The sequence below is a fragment of the Alosa sapidissima genome, chromosome 12 (genome assembly GCF_018492685.1).
Source record: "Alosa sapidissima isolate fAloSap1 chromosome 12, fAloSap1.pri, whole genome shotgun sequence".
Lineage (NCBI taxonomy): Eukaryota > Metazoa > Chordata > Actinopteri > Clupeiformes > Clupeidae > Alosa > Alosa sapidissima.
The window spans coordinates 37,560,483-37,580,482 of record NC_055968.1 but is presented as its reverse complement, the minus strand read 5'-3'; the positions used below and the strand labels follow the sequence as shown (position 1 = coordinate 37,580,482).

General features: G+C 42.4%; 1 protein-coding gene across 13 annotated transcripts in view; it reads right to left on the bottom strand.

The window, feature by feature from the left end:
* Positions 1-20,000, bottom strand: part of mast3b (microtubule associated serine/threonine kinase 3b) — a 142,383-nt gene that overhangs the window by 112,614 nt on the left and 9,769 nt on the right. For 5 of the 13 annotated variants that reach the window (XR_006035326.1, XM_042111771.1, XM_042111772.1 and 2 more), the window contains exons 3-5: positions 10,029-10,117; positions 8,654-8,726; positions 603-623 (exon numbers count right to left, since the gene is read on the bottom strand). Coding sequence is in view for 12 of the 13 variants with exons in the window: in XM_042111771.1 (XP_041967705.1) it covers positions 603-623; positions 8,654-8,726; positions 10,029-10,117 (183 nt within the window). In the remaining variant the exon portion in view is untranslated. Of the gene's footprint in view, positions 1-602; positions 624-8,653; positions 8,727-10,028; positions 10,118-13,988; positions 14,526-20,000 lie in introns of those variants that run through there. The other 8 variants (XM_042111778.1, XM_042111779.1, XM_042111780.1 and 5 more) reach the window with 7 other exon arrangements.

The window sequence follows — 20,000 nt, the reverse complement described above, 5'->3', positions numbered from 1 at the left end:
ATGAACCGTTTATGTTATAACTTGCTTGTACCTCCGTAAAGTCTGTTTTCCACTGCTGCTGCTTCAGTTTTCTCAACCGCGATTACCACGAGTTTGAAAACGCTCCCTCCCCTTCCGCTATTTGGGCAAGATGGCGTCCGTTAAGGGCGAAAAGTGTCCAGCGTTGCACACTCAGCTTTTTGACCGTTATGAGTGCACCATCCGGGAACTTGCAGCGCCTTTCGTGTCGTTGGAATTTTCGGTGTGAACACCCTCATGCACTCAAATTAGGTATTGTAAGTGCAGAAGTACGCGATTTGAGACAGAGTCCATGGGTAAGTATGGGTTAAGTATACTCATGGAGAGTGTGGGTAAGTATGGGTAAGTATACTCATGGAGAGTGTGGGTAAGTATACTCATGGAAAGTATGGGTAAGTATACTCATGGAGAGTGTGGGTAAGTATACTCATGGAGAGTATGGGTAAGTATACTCATGGAGAGTATGGGTAAGTATGGGTAAGTATACTCATGGAGAGTGTGGGTAAGTATGGGTAAGTATACTCATGGAGAGTATGGGAGTTTGATCCCACAAGATGAGGAGTGTGTGAGAGGTGCAAGACTACCTGTCAGTGCGAGCCATATGACTGCAAAGGGGCACGCACACACACACACACACACACACACACACACACACATGCACACACACACACACACCAATAGGGGAGAGAAGAGAGAGAAAGAGCCAGGTCAGATCAGTGCTGCAGACTTTAGGTAGAAGCATTCAGTAGTCATTACTGTTACAGCATTCAGTAGAGTCAGTAGAGTCAGTACTGTTACAGTGTTCAGTCGAGTCAATGCTGTTATAGAGTTCAGTAGAGTCAGTGCTGTTATAGAGTTCAGTAGAGTCAGTACTGTTATAGAGTTCAGTAGAGTCAGTACTGTTAGTGTTCAGTAGAGTCAGTACTGTTATAGAGTTCAGTAGAGTCAGTACTGTTAGTGTTCAGTAGTCAGTAGAGTCAGTACTGTTATAGAGTTCAGTAGAGTCAGTACTGTTACAGCGTTCAGCAGTCAGTACTGTTACAGTGTTCAGTAGAGTCATTACTGTTACAGCGTTCAGCAGTCAGTACACGGTAATGTGCATCAACAACAGCTAAAGCCATCATGTTCTAATATATACATCATGTCCTAATATATATGCATCATGTCCTAACATCATGTCCCTGTCCTATAAATCATGTCCTAATATATATACATCATGTCCTTATATAAGCATAATGTGTTAATATATACATCATGTCCTAATATTTACATCATGTCTTAATATATGCATCATGTCCTAATATATGCATCATGTCCTAATATTTACATCATGTCTTAATATATGAATCATGTCTTAATATATGCATCATGTCTTAATATATGCATCATGTCTTAATATAAGCATAATAATGTGTTAATATATGCATCATGTCTTAATATATGCATCATGTCTTAATATATGCATCATGTCTTAATATATGCATCATGTCCTAATATATGCATCATGTCTTAATATATGCATCATGTCCTAATATAAGCATAATAATGTGTTAATATATGCATCATGTCTTAATATAAGCATAATGTGTTAATATATGCATCATGTCTTAATATATGCATCATGTCTTAATATATGCATCATGTCCTAATATATGCATCATGTCCTAATATAAGCATAATAATGTGTTAATATATGCATCATGTCCTAATATATGCATCATGTCCTAATATAAGCATAATAATGTGTTAATATAAGCATCATGTCCTAATATAAGCATAATAATGTGTTAATATATGCATCATGTCCTAATATATGCATAATAATGTGTTAATATATGCATCATGTCCTAATATAAGCATAATAATGTGTTAATATAAGCATCATGTCCTAATATAAGCATAATAATGTGTTAATATATGCATCATGTCCTAATATAAGCATAATAATGTGTTAATATATGCATCATGTCCTAATATAAGCATAATAATGTGTTAATATATGCATCATGTCCTAATATAAGCATAATAATGTGTTAATATATGCATCATGTCCTAATATAAGCATAATAATGTGTTAATATATGCATCATGTCCTAATATAAGCATAATAATGTGTTAATATATGCATCATGTCCTAATATAAGCATAATAATGTGTTAATATAAGCATAATAATGTGTTAATATATGCATCATGTCCTAATATAAGCATAATAATGTGTTAATATATGCATCATGTCCTAATATAAGCATAATAATGTGTTAATATATGCATCATGTCCTAATATAAGCATAATAATGTGTTAATATATGCATAATAATGTGCTAATATAAGCATAATAATGTGTTAATATATGCATCATGTCCTAATATAAGCATAATAATGTGTTAATATATGCATAATAATGTGCTAATATAAGCATAATAATGTGTTAATATATGCATCATGTCCTAATATAAGCATAATAATGTGCTAATATAAGCATAATAATGTGTTAATATATGCATCATGTCCTAATATAAGCATAATAATGTGTTAATATATGCATAATAATGTGCTAATATATGCATAATAATGTGTTAATATATGCATAATAATGTGCTAATATATGCATAATAATGTGTTAATATATGCATGGAATGGTTCCTCTGTGTACAACATGTGCAGTGGAAATGTATTCTTACTCTAACTATCGCAGCAATATGTTCTTTATTTGCCAAAATATGTCTGTATGCTGCTGTATGCCTACATACATAGATATGCCTACACACTGGCGTATGCCTACATACATAGATATGCCTACACACTGGCGTATGCCTACATACATAGATATGCCTACACACTGGCGTATGCCTACATACATAGATATGCCTACACATTGACGTATGCCTACATACATAGATATGCCTACACATTGGCGTATGCCTACATACATAGATATGCCTACACACTGGCGTATGCCTACATACATAGATATGCCTACACATTGGCGTATGCCTACATACATAGATATGCCTACACATTGGCGTATGCCTACATACATAGATATGCCTACACATTGGCGTATGCCTACATACATAGATATGCCTACACACTGGCGTATGCCTACATACATAGATATGCCTACACATTGGCGTATGCCTACATACATAGATATGCCTACACATTGGCGTATGCCTACATACATAGATATGCCTACACACTGGCGTATGCCTACATACATAGATATGCCTACACACTGGCGTATGCCTACATACATAGATATGCCTACACACTGGCGTATGCCTACATACATAGATATGCCTACACACTGGCGTATGCCTACATACATAGATATGCCTACACATTGGCGTATGCCTACATACATAGATATGCCTACACATTGGCGTATGCCTACATACATAGATATGCCTACACACTGGCGTATGCCTACATACATAGATATGCCTACACATTGGCGTATGCCTACATACATAGATATGCCTACACACTGGCGTATGCCTACATACATAGATATGCCTACACATTGGCGTATGCCTACATACATAGATATGCCTACACATTGGCGTATGCCTACATACATAGATATGCCTGCATTGGCGTATGCCTACATACATAGATATGCCTACACATTGGCGTATGCCTACATACATAGATATGCCTACACATTGGCGTATGCCTACATACATAGATATGCCTACACACTGGCGTATGCCTACATACATAGATATGCCTACACATTGGCGTATGCCTACATACATAGATATGCCTACACACTGGCGTATGCCTACATACATAGATATGCCTACACATTGGCGTATGCCTACATACATAGATATGCCTACACATTGGCGTATGCCTACATACATAGATATGCCTGCATTGGCGTATGCCTACATACATAGATATGCCTACACATTGGCGTATGCCTACATACATAGATATGCCTACACACTGGCGTATGCCTACATACATAGATATGCCTACACATTGGCGTATGCCTACATACATAGATATGCCTACACACTGGCGTATGCCTACATACATAGATATGCCTACACATTGGCGTATGCCTACACACTGGCGTATGCCTACACATTGGCGTATGCCTACATACATAGATATGCCTACACACTGGCGTATGCCTACATACATAGATATGCCTACACATTGGCGTATGCCTACATACATAGATATGCCTACACATTGGCGTATGCCTACATACATAGATATGCCTGCATTGGCGTATGCCTACATACATAGATATGCCTACACATTGGCGTATGCCTACATACATAGATATGCCTACACATTGGCGTATGCCTACATACATAGATATGCCTGCATTGGCGTATGCCTACATACATAGATATGCCTACACATTGGCGTATGCCTACATACATAGATATGCCTGCATTGGCGTATGCCTACATACATAGATATGCCTGCACATTGGCGTATGCCTACATACATAGATATGCCTACACATTGGCGTATGCCTACATACATAGATATGCCTGCACATTGGCGTATGCCTACACACATAGATATGCCTGCATTTAATAACTGCTGTATGCCTGCACACTGGCGTATGCCTACATACATAGATATGCCTACACACTGGCGTATGCCTACATACATAGATATGCCTACATACATAGATATGCCTACACATTGGCGTATGCCTACATACATAGATATGCCTACACACTGGCGTATGCCTACATACATAGATATGCCTACACACTGGCGTATGCCTACATACATAGATATGCCTACACATTGGCGTATGCCTACATACATAGATATGCCTACACACTGGCGTATGCCTACATACATAGATATGCCTACACACTGGCGTATGCCTACATACATAGATATGCCTACATATTGGCGTATGCCTACATACATAGATATGCCTACACATTGGCGTATGCCTACATACATAGATATGCCTACACACTGGCGTATGCCTACATACATAGATATGCCTGCATTTAATAACTGCTGTATGCCTACACACATAGATATGTCTGCATTTAATAACTGCTGTATGCCTACACACATAGATATGTCTGCATTTAATAACTGCTGTATGCCTACACACATAGATATGCCTGCATTTAATAACTGCTGTATGCCTACACACATAGATATGTCTGCATTTAATAACTGCTGTATGCCTACACACATAGATATGTCTGCATTTAATAACTGCTGTATGCCTACACACATAGATATGTCTGCATTTAATAACTGCTGTATGCCTACACACTGGCGTATGCCTACATACATAGATATGCCTACACATTGGCGTATGCCTACACACTGGCGTATGCCTACACACTGGCGTATGCCTACATACATAGATATGCCTACACATTGGCGTATGCCTACACACTGGCGTATGCCTACATACATAGATATGCCTACACATTGGCGTATGCCTACATACATAGATATGCCTACACATTGGCGTATGCCTACACACTGGCGTATGCCTACACACTGGCGTATGCCTACATACATAGATATGCCTACACATTGGCGTATGCCTACATACATAGATATGCCTACACATTGGCGTATGCCTACATACATAGATATGCCTACACATTGGCGTATGCCTACATACATAGATATGCCTACACATTGGCGTATGCCTACATACATAGATATGCCTGCATTGGCGTATGCCTACATACATAGATATGCCTACACATTGACGTATGCCTACATACATAGATATGCCTACACATTGGCGTATGCCTACATACATAGATATGCCTACACATTGGCGTATGCCTACATACATAGATATGCCTACACATTGGCGTATGCCTACATACATAGATATGCCTGCACATTGGCGTATGCCTACATACATAGATATGCCTACACATTGGCGTATGCCTACATACATAGATATGCCTGCATTGGCGTATGCCTACATACATAGATATGCCTGCATTGGCGTATGCCTACATACATAGATATGCCTGCATTGGCGTATGCCTACATACATAGATATGCCTGCACATTGGCGTATGCCTACATACATAGATATGCCTGCATTGGCGTATGCCTACATACATAGATATGCCTGCATTGGCGTATGCCTACATACATACACAGATATCTCCGCATCAATTAGGAGCAGCTGCTGCCTCACAACGGCATGTGCAGCACAGCCTCAATTAAACTACATAGGCCCCCATGTGCAGCACAGCCTCAATTAAACTACATAGACCCCCATGTGCAGCACAGCCTCAATTAAACTACATAGGCCCCCATGTGCAGCACAGCCTCAATTCAGCCTCAATTAAACTACATAGGCCCCCATGTGCAGCACAGCCTCAATTCAGCCTCAATTAAACTACATAGGCCCCCATGTGCAGCACAGCCTCAATTAAACTACATAGGCCCCCATGTGCAGCACAGCCTCAATTAAACTACATAGGCCCCCATGTGCAGCACAGCCTCAATTCAGCCTCAATTAAACTACATAGGCCCCCATGTGCAGCACAGCCTCAATTAAACTACATAGGCCCCCATGTGCAGCACAGCCTCAATTCAGCCTCAATTAAACTACATAGGCCCCCATGTGCAGCACAGCCTCAATTCAGCCTCAATTAAACTACATAGGCCCCCATGTGCAGCACAGCCTCAATTCAGCCTCAATTAAACTACATAGGCCTCTGCTAACTGATCAGTCATCTAAAAGGAAAAAAAAGCAACACATATGAAAACAGAGCTTAAAGTGCAATGGATGCTCTATAGATATACAATTACAATTATTAACCAGAAACATATTTCATATGAATACTTATAGCTATAACAAGGTTACAAAGAGCCAGGCTAGTTCTGGTTACCCATGCTGTGTTCTCAATGCTTATAATGCAAAATCAGTCCTTATAGGGAGGGAAAGTGAAAACCAGCGCCCCAAGTGGTTGCGTTTTTATCGAAGAGCAGCTCCAATGTTAAGTCCAATAGACCTATTTTTTTTTTTAATATTGTGAAGCCAAATCAGCGAAGTTATCCACCAAAAATATTTGTGTATACAGTAATAATCTTCAAACTGTGAAAATGTCAGGCCCTATTTTGCCTTATTTTAAAAAATCGAAATTGCTCCTTTTGTTTCATAAACGGACTACAAAAGAAGTCAAGTGACTTTACCCTTCGACGTTACTCACAGTAGCATGGTTTGTTAATTAGCCTTTTTTTTTTTTAAGATTTTAACCAAATATGTACTTCATTTTAAACTAATTAAACAAATAAAAAAGATAGATGTAACAAACCCACAAACAAGAAGAAAAAGAAAATAAAGAATTCCGAAAGTGCAGTACGCATTGTGAAAGCTAAAAAGAAAATTCCCACTAATTTTACGCACCGGAAACAGCTGTTTTAATCGGCTGCTGTGCTGCTGGTGTTTTGCCAAAAAATGGAGGACAGCGTGATAAATCTGTGCGACATGAGAGAGACGAGTGATAAGCCCTAATAACTTGAGGAGTTCGATGGAAGCACTTCGGGTTTTGGGTAGATCAAACTATGGAGAAGGACAAAGCGGTATGCAAACCGTGCAGACGGGAGTTCCTACGTAGACGAAATTTGTTTGACATTTTTTAATCGTAAACACAGCCACGTTGAAGCCTGCAGTAATGTTTTTCCCTGATGTTATGGCAGTCCACTCTGCTTATTGTTTTTCGAGAATGTTGCGCTCCTGTTTGTCATTGTGTACGAAACGTCACGCCAATAAATCATCAGAAATATTGCAGCCCTGTGCGTCTTCAAGCGCCCCCTTTACGTTCACCCTAATGCCGGTTAGTTGTCCGTGGATTGGCCTATATTTGGCGTTGAAAATGGAAATGTCTTTAGACATAGAAAATCGATTTTACAATCGATTAAATGAACACTTATGTCTCAAAAATCGAACAGGATTTTTTCACAAAAGTGACAGCCTTAACACACACACACACACACACATCTGTCCTACTACACACACACACACACACACACACACACACCTGTCCTACTACACAAACACACACCTGTCCTACTACTCACACACACCTGTCCTACCACACATACACACACACACACACCTTTCCCGTGTTGCGTCAGCACTAATCTGCAGCCCTGGCAGATGGCTCCGGGAAGCTGTTTATACGACACGTCCTCTTAGCAGCCATCCCAGCATGCAACACTCCCATCCCAGCATGCAACACTCCACTCTCTTAGCAGCCATCCCAGCATGCAACACTCCCATCCCAGCATGCAACACTCCCATCCCAGCATGCAACACTGCACTCTCTTAGCAGCCATCCCAGCATGCAACACTCCCATTCCAGCATGCAACACTCCCATCCCAGCATGCAACACTCCACTCTCTTAGCAGCCATCCCAGCATGCAACACTCCACTCTCTTAGGAGCCTCTCCTCAGCCATCCCAGCATGCAACACTCCCATCCCAGCATGCAACACTGCACTCTCTTAGCAGCCTCTCCTCAGACATCCCAGCATGCAACACTCCACTTGAGTGAGTGAGTGAGTGAGTGTGTGTGTGTGTGTGTGTGTGTGTGTGCGTGCGTGTGTAAGTGTATGTGTGTGTGTAAGTGTATGTGTGTGTAAGTGTTTACCTGCGAGCGAAGGGGAAGTTGACCGAGGCACTGGTGGAGACATTTCTTGGGCTATCCAATGGGCTGCTGGCTGCTGGAGGCAACGACACACACATATTACAGAATGCAGTGTGTCTGTGTGCGTGCGTGTGTGTGTGTGTGTGTGTGTGTGTGTGTGTGTGTGTCTGTGCGTGCATGCGTGTGAGAGTGTGAGTCTACGTGTGAGTGTGTGTGTGCGTGTGCGTGTGTGCGAGTGTGAGTCTACATGTGAGTGACTGTGTGTGTGTGTGTGTGTGTGTGTGTGACTGGACTGGTGAGAGTGTGAGTGAGTGTGACTGTGTGTGTGTGTGTGTGTGTGTGAGAGAGAGTGTGACTGTGTGTGTGTGTGTGTGTGTGTGTGTGTGTGTGTGAGAGAGACTGTGACTATGTTTGTGTGTGTGTGTGTGTGTGTGTGACTGTGTGTGTGTGTGAGTGAGTATGACTGTGTGTGTGTGTGTGTGTGTGTGTGTGTGTGAGAGTGAGTGAGTGAGTATGACTGTGTGTGTGTGTGTGAGTGAGTGAGTGAGTGAGTGAGTATGACTGTGTGTGTGTGTGTGTGAGAGAGAGAGAGTGTGACTATGTTTGTGTGTGTGTGTGTGTGTGTGTGTTTCCCATACATTGACTTATTTGTGGCGGGACCACCACACAATGCGGCCCACCACAATATCAACATTGACCACCACACAATGGTTTTCCAGGTTGTACTAAATTGTACTTAAAGCTGGTTAGCGTCATAACCACGCTGCGCTAATTTGTTAAAAACTGTTGCATTCAAGTTAATTCTGCAAACCTACCACCACAAATAGAACACTGGTGTGTGTGTGAGAGAGAGTGAGTGACTGTGACTGTGTGTGTGACTGTGTGTGTGTGTGTGTGTGCTTGTTCACCAGCCTGTGAGGACCAGCAGTACCAGCATCATGCACGCACGCACACACGCGCGCACGCACACACACACACACACACACACAGAAGAGATGTCCATGGTCTGATCATAGATAGCAGAAGATCATATTATTCACACATCAACAATCACAAAGACCTTATATTTATTATGAGTTTGCATCTTCCATGAGACTCTAATCATCATCTACCTAGCCCATCTCAGTAAGCAAGACAAGATCACAAAAGGACTCTAATATATCCTGTATGCAATCCCATCCTTCTGCTGTGTATGGAGAGACCATAACTATAGTACTAATGGTAAAGGCTCATGTGGGCTGAACCCAGTCCTCTCTCTGGTCCTCTCTGGTTGCTATTGTTGATTCAGGCTCTGATTGGCTCTACAGGGCAGCTGACTAATGATGATGATGATGATGATGATGGGGTTGTGGTTAAAGAGAGGACAGGTGTGTCTCACCTGTATGGACGGGCAGAGGGGACAGGGGGCGTGACAGCGTGGGGGACGGTGTCCCCAATCCCAGGCTCTTCCTGTTGCTGCTACGGCAACTGCAAACCCAAAACAAGAGAAATAAGCAGACATCAATCACAAGAAGATGGCTGGACACTGGACACACACGCGTGTCCAAACTGGCCCTGCAATATTAGCATAACATTCCATAACGCCGCTCATCGCCGGTCAGGGTGCCATCGCCACGCCCACTCCGCGCTCCTCCCCTGGCCCTAGCCGCACTAATCCGCTGCTCCACACACACACACACACACACACACCCTGCTGGACGCTGCAGGACAGGCTGGTGTGAGACCCGGCTGTCCTTCCATCACCCTGCTTAGGGGGACGCTCAGACTTGGTGTATTTTTCACAGCTGCTGGCGTCCGTTTTACTTTAGAGACCGTGTTTACATTATAATCCCATGAAATGTCAGTGTTTCCTCTACTATGTACACACGCACACACACACAAATTTGAGGGCAGCCTACACTCAGTACATTTACATGCTAACCCCATAGCTCGACTGGACTGGACTACTGCGTACACATGCTGAATGGGAACAGAAGAGGAGGGGAATTATTTACTGAACTGTGCATGTTTACTCCGCTATGCTAGTGTGCATGTTTACTCCGCTGTGCTAGTGTGCATGTTTACTCCGCTATGCTAGTGTGCATGTTTACTCCGCTATGCTAGTGTGCATGTTTACTCCGCTATGCTAATTTACTCCGCTATGCTAGTGTGCATGTTTACTCCGCTGTGCTAGTGTGCATGTTTACTCCGCTATGATAATTTACTCCGCTATGCTAGTGTGCATGTTTACTCCGCTGTGCTAGTGTGCATGTTTACCAAAGATTGTTAAGGCGGAGCAAGATACTTCGTCGTAGTTCATGTCTATGGGCGCGAAATGGGGATCGAATCCTGTCTGCATAAAGAGGCGTGTCGATGACGTATTGACGAGCGTACGTTGCAACCGGCCAACAGCAGCTGCATAAATAACCGGCGCACACCTGATATAAGGTTGATTTTCTCCAGACTGGAATGCTCAAAAATGCTAAAAATGTACCTGAAATGTTCAGAAGGGTTTGAGGATCATGAAAACGTGCCCGAAATTCACATTCCTAACTCTATAGAACCAAGACCTTAGCATATGTGGTGAAATTCTGAGCTATGCCCATAGACTTCAATGGAGCAGTCGCTGCCTCTGCTCTGCATAAAGGGGGATTTTGACCCCCCCCTCGTGCGATCCGGGTTCCCGGAAGTGGCTCCTGATGAAACATCTTGCTCCGCCTTAACAATCTTTGTGTTTACTCCGCTATGCTAGTGTGCATGTTTACTCCGCTATGCTAGTTTACTCCACTATGCTAGTTTACTCTGCTATGCTAGTGTGCATGTTTACTCCGCTATACTAGTTTACTCCACTATGCTAGTTTACTCTGCTATGCTAGTGTGCATGTTTACTCCGCTATGCTAGTGTGCATGTTTAGATAGATAGATGGATAGATACTTTATTGATCCCCAAGGGAAAATTCAAGGCCATGCATGTTTTCAAATTCAAGTGTGCATGTTTACTCCGCTATGCTAGTTTACTCTGCTATGCTAGTGTGCATGTTTACTCCGCTATGCTAGTGTGCATGTTTACTCCGCTATGCTAGTTTACACCGCTATGCTAGTTTACTCCGCTATGCTAGTGTGCATGTTTACTCCGCTATGCTAGTTTACTCCGCTATGCTAGTTTACTTTGCTATGCTAGTGTGCATGTTTACTCCGCTATGCTAGTGTGCATGTTTACTCCGCTATGCTAGTTTACTCTGCTATGCTAGTGTGCATGTTTACTCCGCTATGCTAGTTTACTCCGCTATGCTAGTGTGCATGTTTACTCCGCTATGCTAGTTTACTTTGCTATGCTAGTGTGCATGTTTACTCCGCTATGCTAGTGTGCATGTTTACTCCGCTATGCTAGTTTACTCTGCTATGCTAGTGTGCATGTTTACTCCGCTATGCTTGCTAACCATATGACTTAAGAATATGTAGCATTGTGGTATAAGGCTTATGTAGTAAGCTTGCTAACCCAGCTAATGTAAATGGCTGAAGACTGAGGTATCCAGAGCATGCATGAGTACCAGTCCCATTTCAGTCTGATAGCCGCGTATACATTCACAGCGAACTCAAGCTATTTTCGCATTATATAGGTGTTAGTCCGGCTGAAAGAGCTTCGATTCCCTCCAATTTCAGCTGAGCTAATGTGTTTACTGTACATGCATTTCAAAACTTCGGTTTGGGTTGTACCAAAACAATAATTTGTTTGTCAATGTAATGTAAATGCACACTGACTGTGGCCCCTGTTTGGGGGCGGAACAGTGCTATTACTCCTTAGACAAAGGATCTGAGCTGTGTGTGTGTGTGATGTACTAACTAGCCAGTTTAGCAGGGCCTGGACCATTTTCCACAGGTACCTTTAATGGCTAGCTCATTTGAGGCATTTATTTGGCACACCCTAATGTTGTAACAGCAGCCTAATGTCATAACAACATGCTTGATTGTTGGTGGTGCATTTTGACTGAGCAATCAGCATCCTGTGAGAGGTCAACAACCCAAACTACATCTTTCATACCAGAGGCTGCTGATAAGATCTGAAACCACAAAACTATTCTAGGACAGGAAAAAAGTATTCAGAAATGTTAAAGTGACACCCTTGTTCAGCTTGGTGTTATCTGAAAGGCATCTCTGTGTGTGTGTGTGTGTGTGTTCAGCACTTTAAGACCCAGCAGGGAGGCAGGCGGACTGGGAACATCCCAACCTGGTTCCACACCACTGGCCGCCATAGGATAGCTTGGGGGGGGGGGCTAATGGCGATTAAGGTTTTACTTCCCTGTCTCTCAAGCCAACACCAGGGCAGAGTTCACAGGTCACAGTTTCATGGACGCATTAGGAGATTTAGGTTGTGCAAGAGGTCAATGATGGCTGTCCTAGACAGACACACACAGGGCTATAGCAAAGACCACGTGGTTACAGGGCTACATCTGTGCCCAAACAGAAGTCACTTTCAAGCCGTAAACAATATCGTTGTAAAGCTATGGGCGGAGCTGCCATTGCGCTTTTTAGATTGAGGAGCATATGGACACGAACCCCGAGCGCAGATTAAGTCCGAACACAGCCAGGGCAATAGAATAGGGCGACGGGGCAGAAGTGCAGAGCATTGCCCATCAATCAGTCTGACAGATCCACAAGTGTTCACGAAATAGACCGCAGGGCAAACGGAGGTGACACCAGTAATTACCTTAGGCTAAATCTTCCGTGAGGAAAATCGGCCACTGTTAGTCCATACGCGGTCAATGGAGAGAATGAAGTGAGATTTGCTGTGTCTCATCTTACAACACAGCCGTTCAAAACAAACACGAATGACTTGGCTCGCCTGGCCTTGTTCCCAAAATATGTTTAAAGATCGAGCGCAACAACAGTGTTAATGCTTCAGAAAAACATCTAATAACCTAATAATATATCTCGCCTGAATTAACCCGCCTCGCAATCGCAATACGACGAACACACAGCGCATCACCTCCGTCCGTATGGCTTCCCATGCTGACAAAAGAACCGATCAAAGCTTTATATATTGGACAAGAGGATAATACACTGTTGCAGCACGTTTAACGATAAAGCACACGTATTTCACTAAACGAGTTTAGTACATTGTGGTATGTATGATATCTAAACTTCCTTTAATTTACAGAAAGACAATTTCTACGGGTGAATAGTGTTGTTAATCAGTCAGATCAATGAAAAAGGTGGTCGGGTTCAGCACATAAGACTATTTCAGAATGAACTTCTAGCCTAGATAACGTATTATATTATATAACTGGCATTTCGCCATATGAAGTGGCTGTTCAAGAGGTAAACAGAAATATTAACATTGCGATAGTCTAGAAGTTACCTTTTTGATCGCTTCAGCATCGCGCCCGTTACAAAGTGAGATTTTTGAGTTGGCGGTGCAGTCCAGTTACCTGGATCAGACATTGTGGAGATAGTCCAAGAAGCCCAATAAAAAGGACAGAATAATCCTACACGAAGTGAAGAGAGTTGCCTCTTCTTGGTCGTCTAACGAGCATCAGGAGAGGGCAAAAGAACACTTGTTCAACCCAGCTCTTCATGATGATAGCTGTGTTTTGAGCCAGCTAACGTTAACGTTATTGTGGCTGGGTTTGGGAGCTAACACTAGCCAGAGAATCTCAAAATATGAGTTGACTAGACTAGCATCAGTAAACTGGCCCCACACTGCAATTATTTCCACTTTTACCGCCTCCATGCAGACTAAGTGCCTCTTTGTTTACAATCACTTTGACCTGCAAATGTCCAGTTTTCAGTGGTCCCATCTTCGTCAGACTATAGTCCGTGACAGCACAACTCAATTGAAATAGCTAGCTCCTTCATTATTTCAAAGTTTCGGTTGTGATGGTGCGCGAACAACATCGTTGGGATGTACCATTCTCTCCAAACGTGGAAGGGGTGTAGATCTATCCGCGGTGGAAATGGTTTAGTCCACTGGCTCCACAGGTTGTGAAAATGGAAAATATATTAGCCTATATTAACATATCATACATAGGCCTAGATTAATTTGAGTGACAGTAATATTTACGACTTTAGTGGCGTGCAGAAGAGGGCCCGGGGGCATGTCCCCCCAGGAAAAAATATTTTGAAAAATAACCCCTTAAATAATTATTTTATTTAATTTTGTGTAAACTAATAGACATATTGAGACTTTAAAAATGTGAGACTCAAGGTATCTGACTGGCACTTTGTAAAATGATAGTTTTTGGTCTTTCAAGAGGGGTCTAAAGGCATTGCCTGATCAGCATGCACTTAGTTAATTAACCGTTTCTTATGGTTTGTATATTATAGGCTAGTATACTATGCTGAGATAACCCTGATGGGATGCTACCTTGTCTCAATGCATTTTTAGCTGTCAAATGCATGTATATCTATTATCTAATATTAGTTGTCTTAATGGCAGTATGTGTATTTCAAATGTAGCCTACCAACAGTATCTAATAGTTTCTATATGGATCTGTTTGCCACGTTTTGCGACTTTGAACTCTGGCCAAAGTAGCCTTATAGTCGTCAGGTTTAGCACAGCCCCACACATTGATTATAATGTTCAGTGGAACACATGAAGCAAAGTTTAATCAGTAGGCCTAAATCTATATTTTATTTTGCTGTAGTTCTACCGTAGCTAGTTATCTTGCTGACTGGAGAACTGCTGTGCCCATAATACACGTTGCTGGCTGTGCTGGGCTGGCACATGCTCCACTCGTACCATGGACCTAGTAGTAGCTGCAGAATAATGCAGAATAGCACAATATCATAAAAAATGCCGTTATAACAGTTAACGCTCCACCGGAAATACATGAGCGCACAGGAAGAGCCTTTCGTGCAAACTTTTTTTTGTATTCAAAAGTCTGTTAGAATGTAGAATCCATTGAGTATCAATTACTGGGACACACTTGATTTTGAAATTGTCTACATTCTAAGTCTCCACATTCAAGGTTTAAAAAGCTGGAAACTGCAACATCTTCCGAGGTCAATCCCACCTCTCTCTCCAGAAACCCCCACCCCAGCCCACACCTTTACAGATTTACAGCCCACACCTTTACAGACTGAAGTTTACATAATCTGTAGTCTGGTTTACAACCAGTCTGGTTTGACCCCCCCCAACACAAAAAACACACACACTTACATCACCACTGTCATCACCTCACATACATACAGCACACTGCTTGCTACAGTAAGCCTCCTCTACTTGCTGCACACTGCCCCCCCCCCTCCCTACATACACAGCACATTGTCTTCAGGATCTTCTCCAACACACATCCTCTACATACTTACAGCACACTGCCCCCACCTACCCACACACACACTACACACACACTACACACACACAGTCACTGCTCCACTCCCCTCCCGCCCACACACACATCTTCATCACTCACATACATGATACATACAGTACTCTGCTTGCAATAGTAAGTCCCTTCACCATACTTGCAGTACACTGCCCCTCTCCCCTACATACACAGCACATTATTTCATCAGGAAGCTTCTCCAACACACATATTGCACACTGCCCTCTCCCCACATACACAGCACACTATCCCATCTCCCCTGTCATCCCCCCAACACACACACCAAGACCCCTGGCAGTTGGGTTAGCCCCTTGAGCCGTGGATCTGCCCAAGGTTTCTTCCTTGGTAAGGGAGTTTTTCCTTGCCCCTGTTGCTCTTGGGTGCTCCTTGTTGGTGCCCCCCCCCCCCAATCCCAATCCTCCCCCACCTTTCTTATGCAGCCCTTGCCACTTAATCTACTAAACCCCTCTTCTACTGCACTTTTTACCCCCCCCCCCCCCCCCCGTCATAAATGCACAAATAGGCTGACACCAGACATAATTTCACTGCATTTCTTACATCCAGTAACTATATGCATGTGACAATAAACGTCCTTGTATCCTTGTATCCTTGTCCGGTTTACAGCCTTAACTACCTGAACATCGGTCCAAGTCTGAGAGAACGGCAGGCTGTGCCATCCTTTGGTTTTGCATGTAGACCAGGACACACAGTACATGGCACTGCCTCTCCATATATCATATTTCATTCCCAGGGATGTCTGATTGGTTAACATAAGAAACAAATAAAAATAAACTTTTGATTTACATGCATTTAGGATGGCTCAACAAATGTACATTTAAACATAAACTAATTAATAAACAAACAAACAAACAAACATATCCCCAACTGCCTCAAGCAGATATTCACATCTGTCTGTATGAAACCTGGGGGGGGACCTTGTGCACAACCTTGTGCTGTGCAGAAGATATGCTGGTCAGACTAAGAGTGTGTGTGTGTGTGTGTGTACACAGGGGCGCAGCTACCCATGTTTTGAGGGGTATGCAACAACAAATTGGCGCCCCCCCCCCCCCCCCCCACAAAAAAAAAACCCCCCACAAACAACTAAAGTAAAACAAGAAATTCCGCCAATTTCAACTTGAAGTATTGTTAAATGGTGCATTGTCACTTTAAGAGATTTTAAACGGTTCTCATAACGTCCTTTTTCCTTTCACAAAGGATAAGGCTGATCCAACTCTAGCCTTTGTTTGCCACATTATCAGCACAATATTAAGCTAATAATATTAGGATTGTTAGGAAATGGAAACATGTAATGAGTTGTTGCTAGCATGACATTTCTGTTTGCAGTTTGTCATTAAAAGTTCAGTATGAGCATGCCACCTAGCTATCTTAATGGAATAGGTTATGTTTCAATCGGCATACTGTATGCTTAGCAAACGCTAGTTAGTCTGTTAACATGAATATTTGCAAGCCTCCGAGCACAAACGTCACACACTTTAAATCCTACCAGTTGCTTTTCACCGTCCACTTATTTAACTGCTGTCACATCCCTTGATATGCCATCACATTTTCCCTCTTTCTTTTTCTATGTTTAGCCCCCAACAGCTTTTTTGCTTTATCCATCTTTTTCCATAGACGAAAACTCACTACTCGTACCTGCTCGCTCAGCGCTCACGGCGCCCCCACTCCCTCTTCTATGTCAAAATTCTATGGAATCTTATGAGATAGGGCGCCTACTCTAGCCTGTTAGTCCTCTAAAATGTTATTTAACATTGAGGAAATGCAGAAATGATTTAGAAACGTACAACAGTAGCTACATATAGAATATACCAAATATATTATTATTATTATTTTTACCATCGCTTTGGCGCCCCCACGGTGCTGCGCCCCTATGCACCGCATACTGTATAGCGCATACCCACTTTGTGCACCACTGTGTGTACAGAAGATATGCTGGTCAGACTAAGAGTGTGTGTGTGTGTGTGTGTGTGTGTACAGAAGATATGCTGGTCAGACTAAGAGTGTGTGTGTGTGTGTGTGTACAGAAGATATGCTGGTCAGACTAAGAGTGTGTGTGTGTGTGTGTGTACAGAAGATATGCTGGTCAGACTAAGAGTGTGTGTGTGTGTGTCTGTGTGTACAGAAGATATGCTGGTCAGACTAAGAGTGTGTGTGTGTGTGTGTGTGTGTGTGTGTGTGTACAGAAGATATGCTGGTCAGACTAAGAGTGTGTGTGTGTACAGAAGATATGCTGGTCAGACTAAGAGTGTGTGTGTGTGTTTGTGTGTGTACAGAAGATATGCTGGTCAGACTAAGAGTGTGTGGGTGTGTGTGTACAGAAGATATGCTGGTCAGACTAAGAGTGTGTGTGTGTGTGTTTGTGTATAGAAGATATGCTGGTCAGACTAAGAGTGTGTGTGTACAGAAGATATGCTGGTCAGACTAAGAGTGTGTGTGTGTGTGTGTGTGTACAGAAGATATGCTGGTCAGACTAAGAGTGTGTGTGTGTGTATGTGTGTGTGTGCGTGTACAGAAGATATGCTGGTCAGACTAAGAGTGTGTGTGTGTGTGTGTGTACAGAAGATATGCTGGTCAGACTAAGAGTGTGTGTGTGTGTGTACAGAAGATATGCTGGTCAGACTAAGAGTGTGTGTGTGTGTGTGTGTGTACAGAATATATGCTGGTCAGACCAACAGTGTGTGACCTAATCTGTTTCATGGTGTAGTTCAAAGAACACACACATGCACAAAAAAACATGAATCTACACGCAAATCCTATCTTGTCAATAATATCTGCACAATGTCCATCAGTGACACAAACAAACACACACATGCATAAAAAACATGAATCTACTCAATCTCAGCTAACACTAAAGCTACGTCCAAAAGCACATGGCATGATTCATGACGTGGCCCTAACCTGACACCTGACATGATTCAGGGCCAGGGAATCCAATCAGTGCTGGGCTCAAAGCTCTGACTGTTCAGTTGAGAAATGGCGTAACACTTGGACCCTGCTGAGTGATGTTGTGAGAAAACATCCCCTGAAAGGATGCATTAGGTTGCCTAGATCGGAAACAGCACACCACGTCATTAGGAGGACCATGACATCACTGTAATCAGAGGCCTTTACAATAAAGCACACAAGGAAACTAGAGAATGTAATTCCAGGGAATTACGAGTGCATGAAAATGTAAAAATGGCTGCTGAATGAAATATTGTTAAATATTGTCTAAAATATAATCTAGGTAAAAAGATGGCGGTCAGATAGAGAAAAAAGCTGGCGGGGAGTCATAGTTGATGACAACTGACAGTTGGAATGGCCCAACAGTTAAATAGTTGAGTAGTTTAAATAGTTAAATTATTTTATAGCGAATTATTGTAGTGAGTACTTTTATTTGGAAACAGTTGTGGGCAGAGGAAACAGTTGGCAGGAGTCATAGTTGATGACTACTGACAGTTGGAATGGCTGAACAGTTAAATAGTTGGATAGTTAAAATGGTTAAATTATTTAAAAAGGAATTATTGTAGTGAGGAGTTTTATTTCGAAACAGTTGTGGGCAGAGGAAACAGTTGGCAGGAGTCAAAGTTGATGACAACTGACTGTTGCTAGAGTAGTTATGGTGGTTGCTATGCTGGTTGCTAGGTTAATGATGTTGGTTGCTAGGTTTTAACTGTGAATGTGGTTGCTAGGCTGTTGCTAGGGTACTTGAAGTCATTGCTAGGTTGTTGCTAGGGTGTCCATGGTGGCTACTATCAGAAATAAAGGAGTTACTACAGTGGTTTGCTAGTATAATCATCTTGGTTGCTATGGAAACTGACATAGATGCTTAATTTCAATGGTTGCTAAATTGGTTGCTAGGTAGTTGGTGGTTTAATATAGTAGGCTAGAGGCATAGATGATGATAACTGATAGTTGGAATAGTTGAACAGTTAAATAGTTGGATACTTTAAATGGTTAAATTATTTAATATGGAATTATTGTAGTGGAGACTTTTATTTTGAAACAGTTGTGGGCAGAGGAAGCAGTTGAACAGGATGTGTGTAGTC